This window comes from Eschrichtius robustus, chromosome 20 (genome assembly GCF_028021215.1).
Source record: "Eschrichtius robustus isolate mEscRob2 chromosome 20, mEscRob2.pri, whole genome shotgun sequence".
Classification (NCBI taxonomy): Eukaryota; Metazoa; Chordata; class Mammalia; order Artiodactyla; family Eschrichtiidae; genus Eschrichtius; species Eschrichtius robustus.
This window is the reverse complement of record NC_090843.1, coordinates 9852437-9871050: the sequence shown is the minus strand read 5'-3', so window position 1 is coordinate 9871050 and position 18614 is coordinate 9852437. Positions and strand designations below refer to the sequence as shown.

Below are 18614 nucleotides of genomic sequence, written 5' to 3'. Positions count from 1 at the left end.
GCCCTTTCTGCTGGTGATTTCTCTGTTTAAAATGGCCCCACGCATAGTGCTGACGTGCTGTCTGGTGTTCCCCAGTGCAAGAAGGCTGTGGTGTGCCCCACTGAGAACACACATGTGTTTGATGAGCCTCCTTCAGGCATGAGTTCAGTGTCAGTGAGGTGTCCTGAAACAAGCTTATGTGTTGATCCTTTGAGGAAGTGGGATCAGGGGCTCGCAGGAACCTAGCCCTGTATTTCCCCTGGGGACCTTGGTTCAGTGTTCGGCAATTCTGGGTTACCAGAGACTTTCTAGGACGTAACTGCTTGAATTATGAGGACCGACTGTACCTCTAGCCTTCTTCCTCCCCCTAAGCTTCAGGCTCGGATGGCTCACTGCCTCGTTTGTCATCCCCCCGAGATGTCTGAACGGGGCCTCATGCTCAGTGTGGCACCGCAGAGCCCCCAGCTGTCCCCATCCTAGGAAACAGCATGTCTGCCCATGTGGTGTGCAAATCACATGTTGAGGAATCAACCCTGATTCCTCCCTTTCTCTCATTTTCCACATCCAGTTCCTTAGTAGTGCTGTCTATTCTACTTCCAAACACGTTCTAAAGTCCTCTGTTTTTCTCCGTCTCTCCTGCTGCCACGTGAGTGGGGGTCACTGGTATTGCTCCCCGGATGTGACTCCAGCTCCCTGTGTGGACCTCACTGTGCCCCCATATCCCATGCTCTCCCCCTTCTGGGCACCTGATTAGCTGTCCCTTTTCAGGTGGACCCAGAGGATTTGTGTGGGAGCACTTGGTGTTACTCTGGGTGATGGTAGCTTCTGCAAACAGAGACCTGCCTCCAAACCTGGTAGGAATATTTTTGAGACTGGAAGGGAGGGGTGTTTTTTTTTTTTAGGGAAAATAAACATCTGAACAGTGGTTTAAGAGCTTGAAGAATATCTTAAAGAAATGCCCCTTCAAGAATAGATTATTAGAGTTTCCTTATTTGCTTTGTATTTTACTGAAACCACCTGCCTTGTAAAACAAGGAGATTAGATTTTAGACAAAACCATGGTTTCCGATTAGTTTGTTTTTAAAATCAGTGACAGGTACCAAGAAGAAGTTTGGACTGGCTGCTTGTGTGGTACTGCCTTCCGCCTTCTCTGCTCTGCCCCTTGACACAGCGTGGGCGTGGTCTGTCTTCCTCCTGCTCCTCTGTCATGTGATGGCTTCATCAGCAGGGCCCTGGTTTCTTTTCACTGGTTCACTTTGCTCTCTGTCAGCTGAGTAAAAGGATGGGTGGAGTGCACCGATTTTGTAACTTGGTCTTGTGGTTTTACAAAGAAAGGGGGTGATGTATAATTAGTAAGGCAGAAAGGGAGCGAAGGAAACAGGAAGAGGATACACAGTGCTTGTGCATCAGAGTAGATGTCCAAAGCAACGAAGAGTGGGCAGGAAAGCTCCTGTGTTCCCCAGCCTTATCTGTCCTTACTGTTTGAGCTGTCAGAGAACTTTGCTTTCATACACGCTTAAATTTCGCACCGTGATGGCAGTTGTTTCTGTATTTATTGAAGGCTGGCCATTTTTTTCCAGAAGTTATTAATTGAATTTGGTTTAGAAGTACACAGAACACCATTCCCCTAAGTAGTAAAAGTACCAGAAAGATCATTTCTTTTTTTTTTTTTTAAATTTATCTTCTTATTTATTTATTTATTTTGGCATGCGGGATCTTTAGTTGTGGCTTTCAGACTCTTAGTTGAGGCATGCATGCGGGATCTAGTTCCCCGATCAGGGATCGAAGCTGGGCCCCCTGCATTGGGAGCGTGGAGTCTTACCCACTGGATGACCAGGGAAGTCCCCAGAAAGATCATTTTTGGAAATACCAATTGAATTTATTTTAAATAGCTGGTGCTTGTCATGTATTACTTTACTCCAGTTAAAGAATGAACTTGCCTGATAGCTTAGTCACCATTGTCCCCTACAAAACCATTAGGCTTGTTTGATCCGTAAACATTTTCCTTTCAACCCAGGACAGCGTTAAAACAATCCATTCATCACGCAGTGGGTGATGAGTATTACACTGAGCTGATGGAATACCTAACGTGATTGCTCCGTGATTACCTGAGAGCATAGAACGCTGGTTCAGCAGACACTTTTCATCTTTGAGAAGGGGAGTCTTAGTTCACAGAATCATAAAATGTTTAGAGGGGAGACTTACCATGAATCTGAGTCAGCATCTTTAGTTTTGTTTCCTGTATATGGCTTGACATTGAGAGGGTCGCGGGAGGAGGTTCTGGAACTGGAATTTGAATAGGTAGAATTCAGGTAGAAAAAAATAGAAAATATTTTAAAGTTTATTTTATCACAGTGATACAATATATACACATAGTTTAAAAGATCATACACCACATAAAAATTTACATGCATGCTTTTTAAAAATTAATTAATTAATTTTTGGCTGCGTTGGGTCTTTGCTGCTGCGTACGGGCTTTCTCTAGTTGCGGCGAGCCGGGGCTACTCTTCGTTGCCGTGCGCAGGCTTCTCATTGTGGTGGCTTCTCTGGTTGCGGAGCACAGACTCTAGGCGCACGGGCTTCAGTAGTTGTGGTGTGCGGGCTCAGTAGTTGCGGCGCATGGGCTTAGTTGCTCTGTGGCATGTGGGATCTTCTCGGACTAGGGCTTGAACCCGTGTCCCCTGCATTGGCAGATGGATTCTTAACCACTGCGCCACCAGGGAAGTCCCTCTACAGACTTGCTGTTGACCACGACGCTACTGAGCCACGTGGTGTTCTGTAGTCATTCTGTCTTCCTGGTACAACTTTTTGTTTTCCCTGGAGCTATTAATTGCCTCAACTTTCCCTTTGCCTGGTCTTCTTTGAAATTATCAATTGCTTTCTAAAATACTGCAGCTTTGCCCCAAGCTTATCTATGATGCTTTCTATCTGCTTAAGCACATCAGTCAGTTGTGTCCCCCTGGACAGTGCACATGATTTTTCCGCTCAGATCTAGATCAGTTGCTCTTAAGTCTGCTGTGCGGCCTTTGTTTCCGTTTCCCCCCCAGAGTCATTGGGCATTCCCTCTCTGTTGGATCACCTTTTCCTTGGTCTGTGTCTTTCCTGTTTTCAGTTTACCTTAAGTTTACAGAAGCATATTCTCTAGAAGTTTCCTAGGAAAGGGTATGTGGGAGGTCGGTGTTCTGAGTCTGCACGTTAGAAAATATTTTGGTCTGTACTTAACACTTTTTGGATTTGGTATAAAATTCTTGCAGTAAAGTTTTCTTCTGATTTTAAAGGCTTTTTTTTTTTTTTTTTTTGCTTGTCCATGAGGTTTATCCATGTTGTTTCATGTAGTTATAGTTTGTTCACTTTTACAAATGTATGATATTTTATCTTTTGAGTATGCCACAATTAAAAAAAAATCTGTTCCACTTTTAATGGACATTTAGGTGGTTTCCATTTCGGGGTTATTGCTACAAATGCTGCTGTGACCATTCACATTCATATTTCCTGGTATTCATGTGAAGGGTGTATCCCCAGCAGCATTTATAGGAAACTCAGTCTGTTAATAGCTAACAGATGCTGTCAGCTATTAGTCCCTATTTATGCTTTATTTCATAAGCAGTTTACTTTGATAAAAAGACCAGAATTCAGCCTTTAGGAGAAGTTTCTTGCTGGTTCATATTTGTGTTTTATAAACTTATCTCAGTCGAGAGGGGCTGTCTCTTAGGCAGTTTCAGAGTTAAGGGAACTCACTCTTGATGACTTCCTCACTAGGGGCATCTGGTCCCTGTGCCCGGAGAGTGCATCCCGTCAGGCTGGGGGAGCACATGGAGAGCAGTTGGGGGCGAGGGCACCGCCCCGGGAGGGCTCCACTGGGCTTGGCGTTGGCAGCCGTGGTTGGCGTGGCTCCTCCACTCTCCCGTGTCCTCAGCTTCCTTCATCGTGGAAGGGGATGGTGATGGTGGTGGTAGGGGTGCCTCCTGATCTCCTCCAGGGTTGTTCTGATGCTCAAGAAATCCTGTATTTCTGTGCAAATATCTCTGTGTCTCTTTGGAAACTGATACAGCTTTTCAAGTTACCTGATTGATTATGGTGCAGTAGCACGTGTCCCTTCAGTTGGGGTGACAAGACCTCAGGCTGTCTAGCAGTTCCGTGAGCCTGGTTCTTGTTTGGAATTCCACATCCTTTTGTCTTTGAATCTGCATTTCCTAAGTCCCTTTTTCTTGCAAACTTCTCTCCAGGTAGGTTTCCTGGCTGCGCAGAGAATGTGCAGCCCAGCCAACACAAATGTCATTCTGTGACTTTGGGTATAAAATCATTTTCAAAACGAGTAGGGTAACTGGACTGAGGGTTTGTTCAGTGGAGGGAAGTTAAGTTTGGGACCACATTCCTGGAAGGGTGAATCATCACTACGCGAATGACAGAAATGCAGGTAGGTCTCTGGATGGTGGGGTTCTCTCGGGGTGACAGTAGATGGGTGGGGAGCCAGGCAGGACCAGGTCTTGAAGGGCCTCTTGTGCTGGGCAGCTCTGTCTAAAATGCCCTTCCTCTCCCACGCAGCGCCTGCTTACCCCAAAGGTCATCTCTACTTCTTCCTTTAAGACTGTGGCCACAAAGCGGTATTTGAATCTCCCCGGATCTCCTCCTAAATACCAGATAATGCCACTGAGATTGTGGATTTTCCCAAGTCACTCTCCGTTATTGGACTGCTCACATCCCCATTCTCCCCGCCTCTCCCAGGGACTGATTTTTGGTGTTCTTCCTCCAAGAACTTGGAGCACCCGGCCCTCGCGTCCTAGTCCTGAGCAGCGTGAGTGGTGGTTTAGGTGACCGCTACTGCTGCCACCAGCCCGGGCCTCCAGAGGCCTGTGTTCTCTTCACCTCTGCACCCCAGCACCCAGCTAGTGTGGTGCTCAAACTGAACACACAGTAGAGACCCAAGTCCTTTTTGAGTGAATGCAGAGTACTAAGCACTTACAGTTTTCAAATAATGAATACTGTGTGTGTGAGCAGCAGCTAGAACATGGGGGGCAGGTATCCTAAGGGTATTAGGCTCTTTCAGGTTGAAAGTAAGAGACCTTCAGGTTACCAGGTGATGAGACTTTCTCCTAAATGGACACAGGAAGTGGGAGGTTCAGCCGCCACAGTCGCTCTGGGTCCCGGAGCTCAGGTCTGTTCACGGGGAAATGGCCTTGGGAATCCAATCTTGCAGAGGGTGCCTGTTTAATTTCATTAGTCCACGTGGTGAGGAACAGGAAGTAGGAGGTTCAGAGGAGAATATAAATGCATTTCACACACCACAGGATTCTGGACAAGAGAAGCCTGTGTATGGTGTTTTTGTTTTGGGTTGGGGGGCGTCACTGAGGTTCAGCTTTCACCTCTGTGATGCCTTTTCTGACCACCACGTTGAATACTTTAATAACCGCTCCCATGCACGCACTCCTGATTCCTTCTTTTCCACATAGCACTTGCCACTTTCTAGCGTGCTAATTTATTATTTATTGTGTATATTGTTTGTTGTCTGTGTCTGCCCATATAACATAAATTCCCATTGGCTATCACCCATTCCCGTAAATTAGTCACAGTGTATAGACAAAGGGCAAACCAATTTTCATGTAACAAAAAACCCTTCAGAAAATGAGAACTGCTGAATATCACCAGAGCATGACCTGTATACTAGGTAGAACATGAATTTCTTCTTCTGTATACATTCAAAAGGTAATTTATTTGCAAAAATGGCTAATTGTAAACCTTTTAACAATCTTCTCATGTAGCCAGCAGAGGGCAGCACAGATTGAATTGACCACATCCAGGAATTTTGACTTTATTTTAAACGGCATTTAAAATTGCAGCAACTGCTTACAGGTGTAGTTCGATATTTATCAGCATCAAGTTTAGTACACTTCTGTCTCATTTGTGAGTCGTACTGTTGCTCCTCTGTCCTTGTGGAGGAAGATGTTTCTGTTTATCGTGAATATGTCAAATTCATGTTTTCTAAAGCGTACACAACACGTTTCCGAGTGTGATCATGACGGCAGGTGTGAGTCCTTTGAGGCACCGTTCCATCATCACCAGGCAGTGGGTAATCATTTATTTACCTGGGCTTCTCCGAGGGATGGTGCTGCCCTTACCCACTCTTGGAGGGCTGGGTCCAGGTGCAGATTCCTCAACACGAGGGTCCTCTCTGAGCGTCTGGTGGTGTGTCGACCCCCTTCTCGAGGAAAAAATGCACAGAAACTCAAAACCACGTGTTTTTTCAGTTTTATGGCATTGATAATGGATTTTCTTCACATAGAAAATAAGACCAGATTTTGTGAAGAATTGCACCTTTCTCATTTTTTTCTTGCAAAAGGTAATGAGTCTTTTTGGAAAAAATTGAAATTCAGATTGTATACATAAAATAAAGGCTAAAAGGGCATGGTTTGGGCTTTTTAAAAAAAGTATCTAATTTATTTTTACTTTTGATGATAAAACTGCCAAAAATTCTGCCTCATGAAGTACGCACTGGCAGATGTGATCAGGTGCAAAGTAAGTGCGTGTCCAGGAATTTTTCATTTGAATTCTCTGCGACACACACATGGTATTTCTTTTGTTCTCAAGTCTTTTTTGTGCAATACTGATTTGATGCTGTTTGTGTCTGTGGGGAAAAACAGTACAAATCCATGTTTTTCAGGTAATCCAGGAAGTAGAAGTAACCTTTAAAAGAGTTTTGCAGTATTTCCAGGCAACTGGATTTCTGTCTGCAGAAGGTTGAGGTCTTTGTCACTTTCCACCCCAGCTTACAGATGCACTTCTGGGGGTTTGAGGACACTCCAGTGACTGCATGCTCTAAGCCCCTCTCCTATTGGCAGCTTATCAGGAAAGATCTAAGCTGCAGAGAAGGAGGCCATCAGGAAGCAAAACAATTTATCTCCAAATCTCAGAAAGACTTCAAGGCACCATGGGCCTCTGAGAATAGAGATACGGAGTGAGGCTAGAAACTGGACGGGGGGTTGGAAGTCATGGCAGGCAGTTAAGACTTCCAGTTCTCTTCCATCTCCTGTAGCAAGGCGATTTCTCTTCCCCCTTGGTAAAACATGAAGATGAGCCTGTAAGGAAACTGAGTGAAAGTCTGTGTACTTACTTATGAGCTCCTTACCCTTTCTCCTCTACCTAGCTTCCCAGATGCTGCTGGCCAGGTTTATAGCCCACATAGCTCAGGTAGGAGGTTGGAGATCACTTCTTTAGGTCATTGCCCAAGAAAAAAGAACCTACAGAGTCCTACCTGTGGGATATCCACATGTTATTGCTTTATTATTTTACAAAGACACCCCTCACTCAATAGGTCACAGCTACTACACAGAGCTTTTAATCGGGTTGTCAGTGCCTCTCCCTTAAATGTAAAGAAACAGCCTCTGTTTACCAGACATTTAAGGAAAATCCCCAAACATTAACAACAGTACAAAGCAAACGGAAGAAAAGAAATTAGAGGAAACAGGTCATGGAAGAAAACCTTATAAACTGTATACTTGGGACTTCCCTGGTGGCGCAGTGGTTAAGAATCCACCTGCCAATGCAGGAGACACGGTTTTGAGCCCTGGTCCGGGAAGATCCCACATGCTGTGGAGCAACTAAGCCCGTGCGCCGCAACTACTGAGCCTGCACTCTAGATCCCGAGAGCCACAACTACTGAGCCCACGTGCCGCAAACACTGAAGCCCTCGCGCCTAGAGTCCGTGCTCCGCCGCAGCAAGAGAAGCCACCGCAACGAGAAGCCCGTGCACCGCAACGAAGAGTAGCCCCTGCTCGCCGCAACTAGAGAAAGCCCGTGTGCAGCAACGAAGACCCAACACAGCCAAAAATTAATTAATTAATTAATTAATTATTTTAAAAAAGGAATCGTGTTTAGAAAAAAGAAAGCATAAATATTAAATGATAATTCTGAGTTTTTTTAACACAAAAAGATTATCTCACTAAAGGCAGAATATATCATACTTACTTTCTTCTGTTTAAATTACAGAAGGAATACATGATTACTATGTTCTGGGGTGGGGGGGAAGTGCAGAACATATAAAATACAAAAATAAAAGTCTTTTTTTTTTTTTTTTACTGCCTACATCACAAGGTTAAACAGTGTGTGTTTTTCTACAAGTTTTTTTTTTTTTTTTTCATTTAATTTGTCTTAGAGCACATAGATCTACCTCAATTTTTTTAAACTGGTACATTCCACAGCAAAATCTGTACTATACTTTGATTTTGTACTGATGAAACTTTGTTTCCAGTACTTTGCTGTCACAGGCTGTGTGCAATCAACATTCTTCTACTTCTATCTTTCTGTACCTGCAGAAGAGATTCAGAAACGCTGAATTACAGTCAACAGGTCTGGGCAGCTAACTTTTTATTTTGAGAATTTTTAGACCTGCAGAAAAATTGAAAAAACATGGAGTTGCCATATGCCCTCTACCCAACTTCCCCTAAGGTTACTATCTTACATAACCACAGTACAGTTATTAAAACCAGCGAATTAACACCAATACAATACTAGTAAGCAATCTGGCAGTCCTACTGGAACCTCACCAGTTTTCTCACTAAGGTCCTTTTCTTCTGGTCCAGGATCTAATTCAGAAGACGCCACTGCAATTAGTTCTGACCACGACAGTTCCCAGTCCTGTGTGTCACGACCTTGACACTTCACAGAGGACTTCTCGATTATTTTGTAGAATGTTCCCCAATTTGGATTTGCCTGCAGTTTTCTCCTGATTCAATTGAGGCTGTGCGTTTTTGGCAAGAATGAGGTTGTGTTCTTAGTGCATTGTGTCAGGGTCCATGATGGTGATGAATCCTTTTACTAGTGATGTTAACCTTGAACATCTGGTAAAGATGAGTCCACCAGGTTTCTGTAAGTTTCTGTGGCTGGCTGTCCTTTTGTGATTCCTAAGAATCTTGTTGGGAGATGCTCTGGGGTGATGCGGATATCTGTTCCTCGCCATCCTTTCTCACCCCTCAATTTTCGTGTCAACGGCTGGGTGCTTCCTCAAGTTGGCTTCTGTGTCTTTCAACCTGTCCCCATCATTCTCTGAGCACTTCCTCACTTCCTGCCATCACAGGGTTTTCCGGGCAGGCTCATTTTGTATTTTTCCCTACCCAGCCCTGGAATCAACCATTTCCCCAAGGATCACAGGTTCCTTTTAATGGGGAATGGTATTTAGAAACCAAGATCTGGGCATAGGGGCGTACTGTATAAACATTTTTAACTGGGACAGACATTACCAAACTGCCTTCTGAAATTTGGCACCACCTGCTCCCCACCACACACTATGAGAATGTCCCCTTCCCCACAACCTCACCAATGCTCTTTAACACTCTGGTAGTCTACTGGCTATTGTAATTTATACTGCCCTGTTTATTAGGGTTATTGGCTGTCTGTCTTTCTTCTCTGAATTGTTCATATCCTTTGTCCTATTTTGCTACTGTTGTTTGTCTTTTTATTGGTTTGTAGGTACTCTTCATATATTTTGGATAGTAATCCTTTGCTTGTAAGTGTTGCAAATATTTTCTCCAACTATACTGCCAGTCTTACCTTTTTTATGAGAGCTTTTGTCATACAAAATAGAATATAAATAATATATTTATATATTAAGTTCATTCATATGAAGTCAAGTTGGTCAATTGTTTTTTCTTTTATGACTTCTAGGTTTTTGTGACCTGCTTAGGAAGTAATGTTCCTTTGCAATAAAATTAGAAAAAATTCACTTAAAAAATGTACATATGTACATATATAGGTATATATAATATATACTTTTTATATTTACATACTTATATTTGTTATTCTGTACTTAAAGAAACAAAACAAAAAACTCCAGGTGGATTATAGGTCAAAGTGCATATACATATATAAGATACACTTTGACCTATAATCCATCTGGAGGTTTTTTGTTTGTTTTTTTAAGTATAGAATGGCAAAGGGAATCTAAATTTTTTCTGGATAGTCAGTTGTCATCACCATTTATTGAAGAGCACATCCTTTCCCTGCCGACCTAAAATACCACATGATCAGTACAAGGTAGTGACTAAAACCGCAAGCCCAGGAGTCAGCTGCTTGGGTTACAGCCCTGGCTCCACGGCTCACTAGCTATCTGCTTACTCTCTCCATGTCTTTTAGTTTTTTCATCTAGGAAATGGAGAAAATTTTCCCACTTAGTAGGGTTATTGTAAAAGTGCTTAAAACAATGCAGACACCTAGTAGACACAATACGTGTTAGCTATTATTATAGACTAAATTTGCACGCACACATTGGTGTGTCTAGCCAGTGCTGTCCAAAAAAACATAGTGTGGCCCAAATATGTAATTTAAAATTTTCTAGTAGCCTCATTAAACAGCTAAAAGATAAATGGTAAAAATAACCTTAATAATTTATTTAACCCAATATATCTAAAACATTATCATTTCAACATATAATCAATATAATAATTAAGATACTTTGCATTTTTTTGGTGCTAGGGTTTCAAAATCCAGGGTGTGTGTTACACTTAGAACATACTTGAAGAACTCAGTAGTGGTTACCACACGTGACAGTGCAGGGCTAGACTAGTTCATGACTTGGTTGTATATTCTTGGAACAATGTCACATGTGTATCTGCAAGAAAATTACTAAAAGAACTGAACAGCCACCCATAACTGAAGAAAATCTCTTGACAAATTAGAAAGAGAAGGAATCCTTTTTTAACATGATAAAAGGTATTTACAACTTATAGTAAATGTTATATTCTGTGGAGGAATGTAGAAAGCTTTTCCTTTAAGATGGTGAAGAAATGAAGGGTGTCCACGCTCAGCAACTTCACTGGTGCTGTGCTGCAGGGTTTTCTAGCCCAATCTTTCTCAGCCACGGAGCCCCAGGAGAATTGGGCCCGAACGCTCTAGCCAGGGAAACGGGGCAAGAAAAAGGGCACAAGGATTGTAAAGAGGAAAAAAAGGAAACGATTATCTCACAGGTGGATTGACTGTCCATATAGAAAAGGTAAAAAAACCTAAAGATAAATTGTTAGAATCATTCACAGAGGTTGGCAAAGCTGCTGTTCACAAAGTCAACATATAAAGCACAAATGCATTCCAATATATTAGCAACCAACAGTAATTAAATACCTGGCGATAAATCTATCAACAATGTGCAAGAGTTTAGTGGAAAAAAAATTCTAAAATTTTATTGAAAGACTTGAAAGAGGACCTAAATCCATGGAGAGAGAAAGTGCACTCAGGACCCAGCACACTCAGATGTCAGTTTTCCCAGAGGATCTACAGAGTCAATGTAGATTCGCCACTGCAAATCACAATCCCAGCAGGTTTTACTTGTCTGTTTTGGGGGTTTCTTCACCGCAACGAAGAGTAGCCCCGCTCGCCACAACTAGAGAAAGCCCACGTGCAGCAACGAAGACCCAATGCAGCCAAAAATAAATAAAATAAATAAATTTATATATTAAAAAAACTATATACTTAAGAGTCTCAGAAATTATATTACTGAAACAAGAACAGGGTGCTATCAAAAAGGAGTATTCAGAGATTAAGAGTGAGTTCTTGCAAATTAAAAATAGCAAAAGTAGAACATTCAATAGAAAGGTTGGAAGATAAAGCAGAGAATCGTCTTAGTTCAGGCTGCTGTAACAAAGTACCGCAGGCTGGGTGGCTTAAACAACAAATGTTTATTTCTCACAGTTGTGGAGGCTGAAAGTCTAAGATCTCAGTGCTGGCCTGGTTGGGTTCTTGGTGAGGGCCCTCTTCTTGGTTTATAGAGGGCTATCTTCTCGCTGTGTCCTCACATGGCAGAAAGAGAGAGCTAGTTAACTCTCTGGCCTCTTCTTATAAGGGCACTTATCCCATCAAGGTGGCTTCACCCTCATGACGTAATCACCTCCCAGAGGCTGCACCTCCAAACACCATCACATTAGGGTTTCAACATATGAGTTGGGGCCGGTGGGACACAGACATTCGGGCCATTGCAACAGTATTTCCTAGAAAGCAGCTCAAAAAGGAGAGGAAAAGTAGGAGTGAAAAGATACGAATAGTTAAAGGATTCACAGTGGAGGCCCAGTGTCTAACTAATAGAAATTCCAAAAAACAAGAACTGGAAAAAAAAAAAAAAGGACAGGAATTTATTAAAGAGTATAAGACTTCAGACATAGGTTCTACCTGGTGGCTAACATAACGTATGAAATTTCACAATACTGAGTGTAGAGATAAGGTCCTAAAAGCTTCCTGAGAGGGGAAAAAGGTCACATACAAAATATTGGGAATCAGAATGGTACCATCACTATGAGCAATACAGGAAGAGGAAACAGTGAGTGGATGCCTCCACTATGCTCAGGAAACGTGACTTCGCTTAGAATGCCACACCCCGCCAGAATGTCAGGTGTGAGAGAAGAGACATGCAAAATTCACAACAACGACGATGAAAACCCACCCCTCCACAGCCTCTCTCTGCTAGTTGTTAGAGAATGTGTTCCACCAAAATGAGCAAGCAGTCCAAGAAAGAAAAAAACCATGGAATCAGAGACTCAGGTCCAGCGGTGGGAAATGTCTGGGGGAGTGCTCAGGGTGGTGCCCCGAACGCGGGCCTCAAGAGCCACAAGACCAGGCTGAGTAGGAGTGTGGAGGTTTCTGGAGGCCGTCTCAGAAAACAGACCGCTCGGCGCGTTTGACCGTCTTGACAGTTGCATAGCTTGGTAGAGAGTTTGGCGTGAGCAAACAGAAACAAACAAAGGACACTTAGTCCATTCTGTGGTTATTTTAATCATAGTACATTATATAGCTGAGTTGTGAGCAGTGTTTATGGGAATACTAAATACTGATTTAACCAGAAATGTTTGTGTAATTATACCGAGTGGGCATGTGTGTGTGCATGTGGGAGGGGGGTGGGGGTAAAAGGCGAGTCTTCATCTTCCATGGCAGGCAGTTGACGTCTAGAGGTGAAAACTCGAGAACAAGTAGTGTAACTAGTTATTTCAAAACAGGGAGGTGATGAACAGAAGAAATAGTCAAGAGACCTACGTCTGTGAAGCATGAGTCGGGGGTGGGGGCCGGGGAGTTGGGCAGGAAGCCGTGGTTTTCTGTTTTAAGCCTTAGGTACTATTTGCTTTTTATATGATGTGTGCATCTTTTGCTTAGAGAAACAAACCAGGCACGGTGGTGAGAGACGAGCCTGGAGAGGCACAGGGTCCCAGGAAGGGGGTCTTGAAACTGTGGTGATTACGGGGCTGAGACTTGGTGGGCAGATGTCAGGCCATTGAATTCTTCAGGGCCGGTTCCTGGGGCCTTGTGGTTTGTGTTGTGCCCTCACAGCTCCACTCTCTATGCTCTCCCTGGTCCTCTGGCCCTGTTGGATTATGTAGGAGACTGGCGGGCCAGGGGACAGTGAGGTCAAGGTGTCTTCTCCCCACCAGGGAGCTAAGGTCGGCTGAACCCTCTACCTGTGGTCCTGCCAGCGGCCTCTCTACTCCGCTGCCCAGCAGGCCTGGCCTGGGTCAGGGCCGCCCCCTCTCACTGGCCCTGCTGCTGCGTCTCTCCCTGTGGTCTCCCCACACTCCACCCTCACTTTTTTTTTTATAGCTACTCTATTTATTTATTTATTTATTTATTTATTTATTTATTTATTTATTTTTAGCTGTGTTGGGTCTTCGTTTCGTGTGAGGGCTTTCTCTAGTTGTGGCAAGCGGGGGCCACTCTTCATCGTGGTGCGGGGGCCACTTCTTCTTCGCAGTGCGTGGGCCTCTCACTATTGCAGCCCCTCCCGTTGCGGGGCACAGGCTCCAGATGCGCAGGCTCAGCAGTTGTGGCTCACGGGCCCAGTTGCTCCGCGGCATGTGGGATCCTCCCAGACCAGGGCTCGAACCCGTGTCCCCTGCATTAGCAGGCAGATTCTCAACCACTGCGCCACCAGGGAAGCCCCTCCACCCTCACTTTTATAGACAGTCCCTCTCTTCTCTCCAGACTCCCACTCTGAGTGCGTCTCTGTCTCCTTGGGATTGTGACTGACGTGGGTATTGTGCTGAGAAAAAGACTTTTCCCAGAACGTTACGTGGATATTCATGGAGGCTTGCTTTCAGGCTACATCCTGATAAACCCATTGTAAGCTGAAAATGTTGTAGGTCAAAAATGCATGTAATACACCTAAACTGAACATCATAGCTTAGCGCAGCCTACCTTAAAGGTGCTCAAAACACACACAGTGTGTTTTGCCCCCCTGCAGTGGGGCAAAATCATCTAACACAGAGGCTATTTTGTAATAAAGTGTTGATTTTCTCATGTAATGGCTTGAATACTGTATTGACACTGAGAAGCAGAACAGTTGTCTGGGTCCAGGATGGTTGTAAGTGTATCCGTTGTTCACCCTCGTGATCATGGGCTGACTGGGGGCTGTGCTCAGTGCTGCTGCCGCCCAGCATCACGGGAGAGGATTGGACCGCATACCGCTAGCCCGGAAAAGAGCAACGTTCAAAGTATGGTTTCTACTGAACGCGTGTTGCTTTCACACCATCATAAAGTGGAAAAATCATAAGTCAACCATTGTGGGACTTCCCTGGTTGTCCAGTGGTTAGGGCTCCATGCTTCCACTGCAGGGGGCATGGGTTTGATCCCTGGTCGGGGAACTAAGATCCTGCATGCCGCACGGTGTGGAAAAAAAAAAAAAGTCAACCATTGTAAGTCGGGGACTGTCTGTATACTTATCTCTTGAGGTAAATATATCTTAAGGATGAATATATCTCATATATTGTATAATATATGTGGTTATACATATGAACTATGACAGATATGAGAGATATAGAGATATAAAGAAATGTATATATAGTTAAATTTTACATGTAAAACACAGAGAATAAGAATATAATACATAAAACAAAAATCTGGAAAAATGTAAAGAATATATACTGAAATGTCATCAGTGGTTATCCCTGGGTGACCCGCCCCCCGCCACTACTGTAATCTAATTTCAATAATAAACATGTGTCATGACTATAGTAAGAGAAAAGAACAGTTTGGTGCAATATATTAGAACATAGAATGGGGATGAAATTGAACTTATATTGGGAATAATGCCCTTAGATTTTTTTTTTTTTTTGGCCTCTAAAATCCGCCTTCTACTTTTATCCTGTGACCTCACAACATACTGTCATGATTACGATCTCTTAGTCATGCTCTTGGGAAATGCGCTGTTATCTCCTTGTGAGACAACCAGGGGTTTTTAAGTGATTCCATTCTAAGAAGGTACTTGGGAAGTGAAGAGAGAGACGCCAGCTCTGTCTGCTGCTTTGGGCGAATCTGAGACCAGAAGTGCCTCTGTTACTCGTTGGACTCCAGCTCAGACTGCTTCCAGGGAGGAGGTGGTTAACCTCTCGGAAGCTACTTGAGCTTGACTTCAGGAACTGGGTGGTGGCCGTGAACTGGGAGTGACGCTTCTGTGGCTGGAGGCTGATTGGTCCAGGAGTGCGGCCAGCGAGTTCCCTGTCAGTCCAGGAAGCAGCTCTGAGCTGTCCCGGTGGCTGGACAGCTCACAGGTATTCCTGCCCCACCCGGCCCTGCCTCCCAGGGAGTCTTTGCTCTGAGTTCTCCTTTGAAGAACAAAACCCAGCAACCTTCAGGGTCCTACTGTGACAGAAAAGATGGTCCTTAAAACCAAAGAAGAGGACGGTGAGTCCCAGTCCTGGCTTGGGTGTATGGGGTGGGGTTTAAGTAGCTCTTTTGATTGACATGTGAAATTCTGTGACGACAGTTTTACTGCCTCTTGAGAAGAAGTACCAACCGACAGTCTCTTGCCTCTGTGTGTGCGTGTGTGTGTGTGTGTGTGTGTGTGTGTGAGAGAGAGAGAGAGAGAGCGCGTGAGCCAGAGAGATGCTGTGTTTTTAAACTGAAGACGTCCCCCAGCCCCCACCCCCACTCTTTACTTTTCATTGAAGATCCCCCTGGGTGCGTCTTGGTGGCATGTGCCCTCCTACTTGGTGATCGTGTCTGATTTCCTGAATCTGAGCAGCAGTCTTAGAAGCTCTGGAAGTTGCGTGTACACCCAGAGTGAGTGTGACACTAAAAAGGAAAGATGTTAGAGACCAGGTTGAAAGTATTGGTGAGGTTCAAGATGAATATTAACCATTTTTATTAAATAAAAATGTAACAAAGAGAATATCCATAGTTATTTGATCTTCCTCTTTTGGTATTAGGTAAAGACTGAAGCCTTGTCAGGTCTGGGGAACTTCCTTCGTCTTCTCCACACCCACACTGTAAGCAGTGAAGCTATGAGTAAAGGGGTGACAAATTTTGTGGATTATAAATACCAAAAGCTTTTGCAGAAGAACTGGCTTAAAGCACCCTAGGTCCGGGCTCTCAAATGTTCTGAGGTTAAGTTTTGTGTGTGGATGTGTGTATGTTTTCTTGTGATGCTTTCATCAGATGGCCATGTTTTAATGCCATAAGACAAAAAGCAAAATGTATACTGGTTTGTAGCTGGTACTGAATGATATGAATAAGTCAGAAATAAATATTAGGCTGTTTTTCAAAATGGATTTTGTGAAAGTGATAATAAACTTTGGGGGTCCTTTTTATGCTTTTCCTTATCTGGTTCACTATAAAGTATTTTCAAGTTTTACCTCTATGTCAGACAGAGTATCTTGGACCATATTCACAGGGTGGTTTGAAAAGCTGTACTGTGTGTGAAAGCCTTTGGGAGAGAGGGCATTTGTTGTTGATAATGACCCTTGGCATGTGAAGAGGGGACGATAATGAGGCAGTTCTAGGTCAGGGCTGAACCGCCCCCATGGGAGGTTTTGTATCTGAAAGGTGAGTCCAGGGTAGCCAAGGTCTCTCGTTCAGAAGGGGAGCCTCGTGAAAGTGGAAGAGGACATTGGCGGCTGACCCTGGGTTTGTAGGGCTGCGCCGGCCTGGCCTGGGCAGATGGTGACCGCTGCTCACGGAGCCAGTTCTACCCTCTTACCTACTGCTGCTCCTTCTGGGTAGCCTGGCTTCAGACCCACCGAGGTGGTGCTAACAGTCGCTTCAAAGTCAAAATCAAGGGGTCCCATGTCGTCAGCCTGTAGCCATCCTAGAGGCTTTAACATTCAACATAAACTGCTCAGTGTGTGTGCCCTTGATTCAGGGGTGGGAGTAGGGCCAGGGCTTTTAGAGATCAGATTTTAGTGGTAGGATTAATGTGCAACTTTGCTTTGAAAAAGTCGCCTTCAAGAGAGGGTGGTTCTCCATTTCCCTCAACCCTCCTGGGAGTGTTTCATCTTGTTATCTATTTGGGACATTAGGGAGGGCAGTGTTGCTAAGATAGATACCCCTAGGTATTGAGGTGAGATGCAGAAATGGCATCAGGCAGATGTGAAAGTGAAGGGAGCAAATGGACTTTCCCGGGCAGGTCCCCAAGCATCCCGGGGAGGGATGGTTAAGTGTCAGCGTGTGCTTCTCACGCAGTTGCATTGATTAGATTGTTACCCAGAGAGCTGCCCCACACAGGGGAATGAAGTTTTAAAAAATGTCTCTAAAGGGGCTTCCCTGGTGGTGCAGTGGTTAAGAATCCGCCTGCCAATGCAGGGGACACGGGTTCGAGCCCTGGTCCGGGAAGATCCCACATGCCATGGAGCAACTAAGCCTGTGCACCACGACTACTGAGCCTGCGCTCTAGAGCCTGTGAGCCACAACTACTGAAGCCCGCGGGCCTAGAGCCCGTGCTCTGCAGCAAGAGAAGCCCCCGCAATGAGAAGCCCGCGCGCCACAATGAAGAGTGGCCCGCGCGCAGCAACGAAGACCCAACGTAGCCATAACTAAATAAATAAATAAATTTATTTAAAAAAAGAAAATGTCTAAAGAAGTCAGATCCTACCTGCTGCACGAGTGTCTAATCCACAGTCCTTCAGTTACAGATGTGGCTTTGCCTCTGTCCTGACTTGGTACTTATGCTCATCAATTTCTACTCTACTTATGCAGGTGTGTGTGAGTGAGGACTAACCAGTGGCAGTTGTGCAGGTGCCTGCGAGACTTAACCACTGTACTGAACTGAGCACTGTTTTCTTAACTGCCTGGGGCTATTTTTTAGCCGTTTAATCTTACCTTTTGAGTGTTTGGTCCTCCTTGGTTTGCCTTTGAGCCTTCTCTTTGGGATGGAATCCCAGCTCCTTGGTGTGTGTGACATGAGGCCTTCACCTGCATAGCCCAGGCTCTCTGCCGGGTGCCCTGGGCCCTGACCCAAGGTGTGCTCACTGTCTCCAGGAACCCAGCTACTCCCTGGCCTCCTCCCCTCACTTGGGATGTGCATCCGCGCTGTCTCTGCTTCTCCATTTGGGGAACTCACTTGTTCTCAACTCCTGGCTCAGAGGCTTGACTGCTCTGAAGCCGCTTGGTCCCTGGTGTCCTCTGATCCCTGGGCAGGCGTGGCCGCCGTGGCAGCATGTGCTACCACCACAGGCTCGCTCGCCTACCCCTCTGGCCTCTCCCTTCTGTGCAGGGCATGGGCTGGAGCTCTTTAAATCCCAGCTCCGAGCACAGGCTGGGCATATGCAGATGCACAGTAAACGCTGAGCTGACGTGGCTTTTATTATTCCCATGAGAGAAAATAGAGCTGAGGGCTCAGCCAGTGAGTTTGAATTGGGCTTGGTCTGTTTGTGGATTATTTATACTCATTGAGTCTTACCT

General features: G+C 44.7%; 1 protein-coding gene across 2 annotated transcripts in view; it reads left to right on the top strand.

Moving 5' to 3' along the window:
* The window catches only part of CYTH1 (cytohesin 1), a 79223-nt gene that overhangs the window by 19521 nt on the left and 41088 nt on the right, over window positions 1–18614 (top strand). Inside the window, exon 1 of one of the 2 annotated variants that reach the window (XM_068529851.1) lies at window positions 15440–15620. The exons of the other annotated variant lie outside the window; for it this stretch is intronic. Coding sequence (XP_068385952.1) covers window positions 15593–15620 — 28 coding nt within the window. The 5' untranslated portion in view covers window positions 15440–15592. Of the gene's footprint in view, window positions 1–15439; window positions 15621–18614 lie in introns of those variants that run through there. 2 annotated transcript variants of the gene reach the window in all.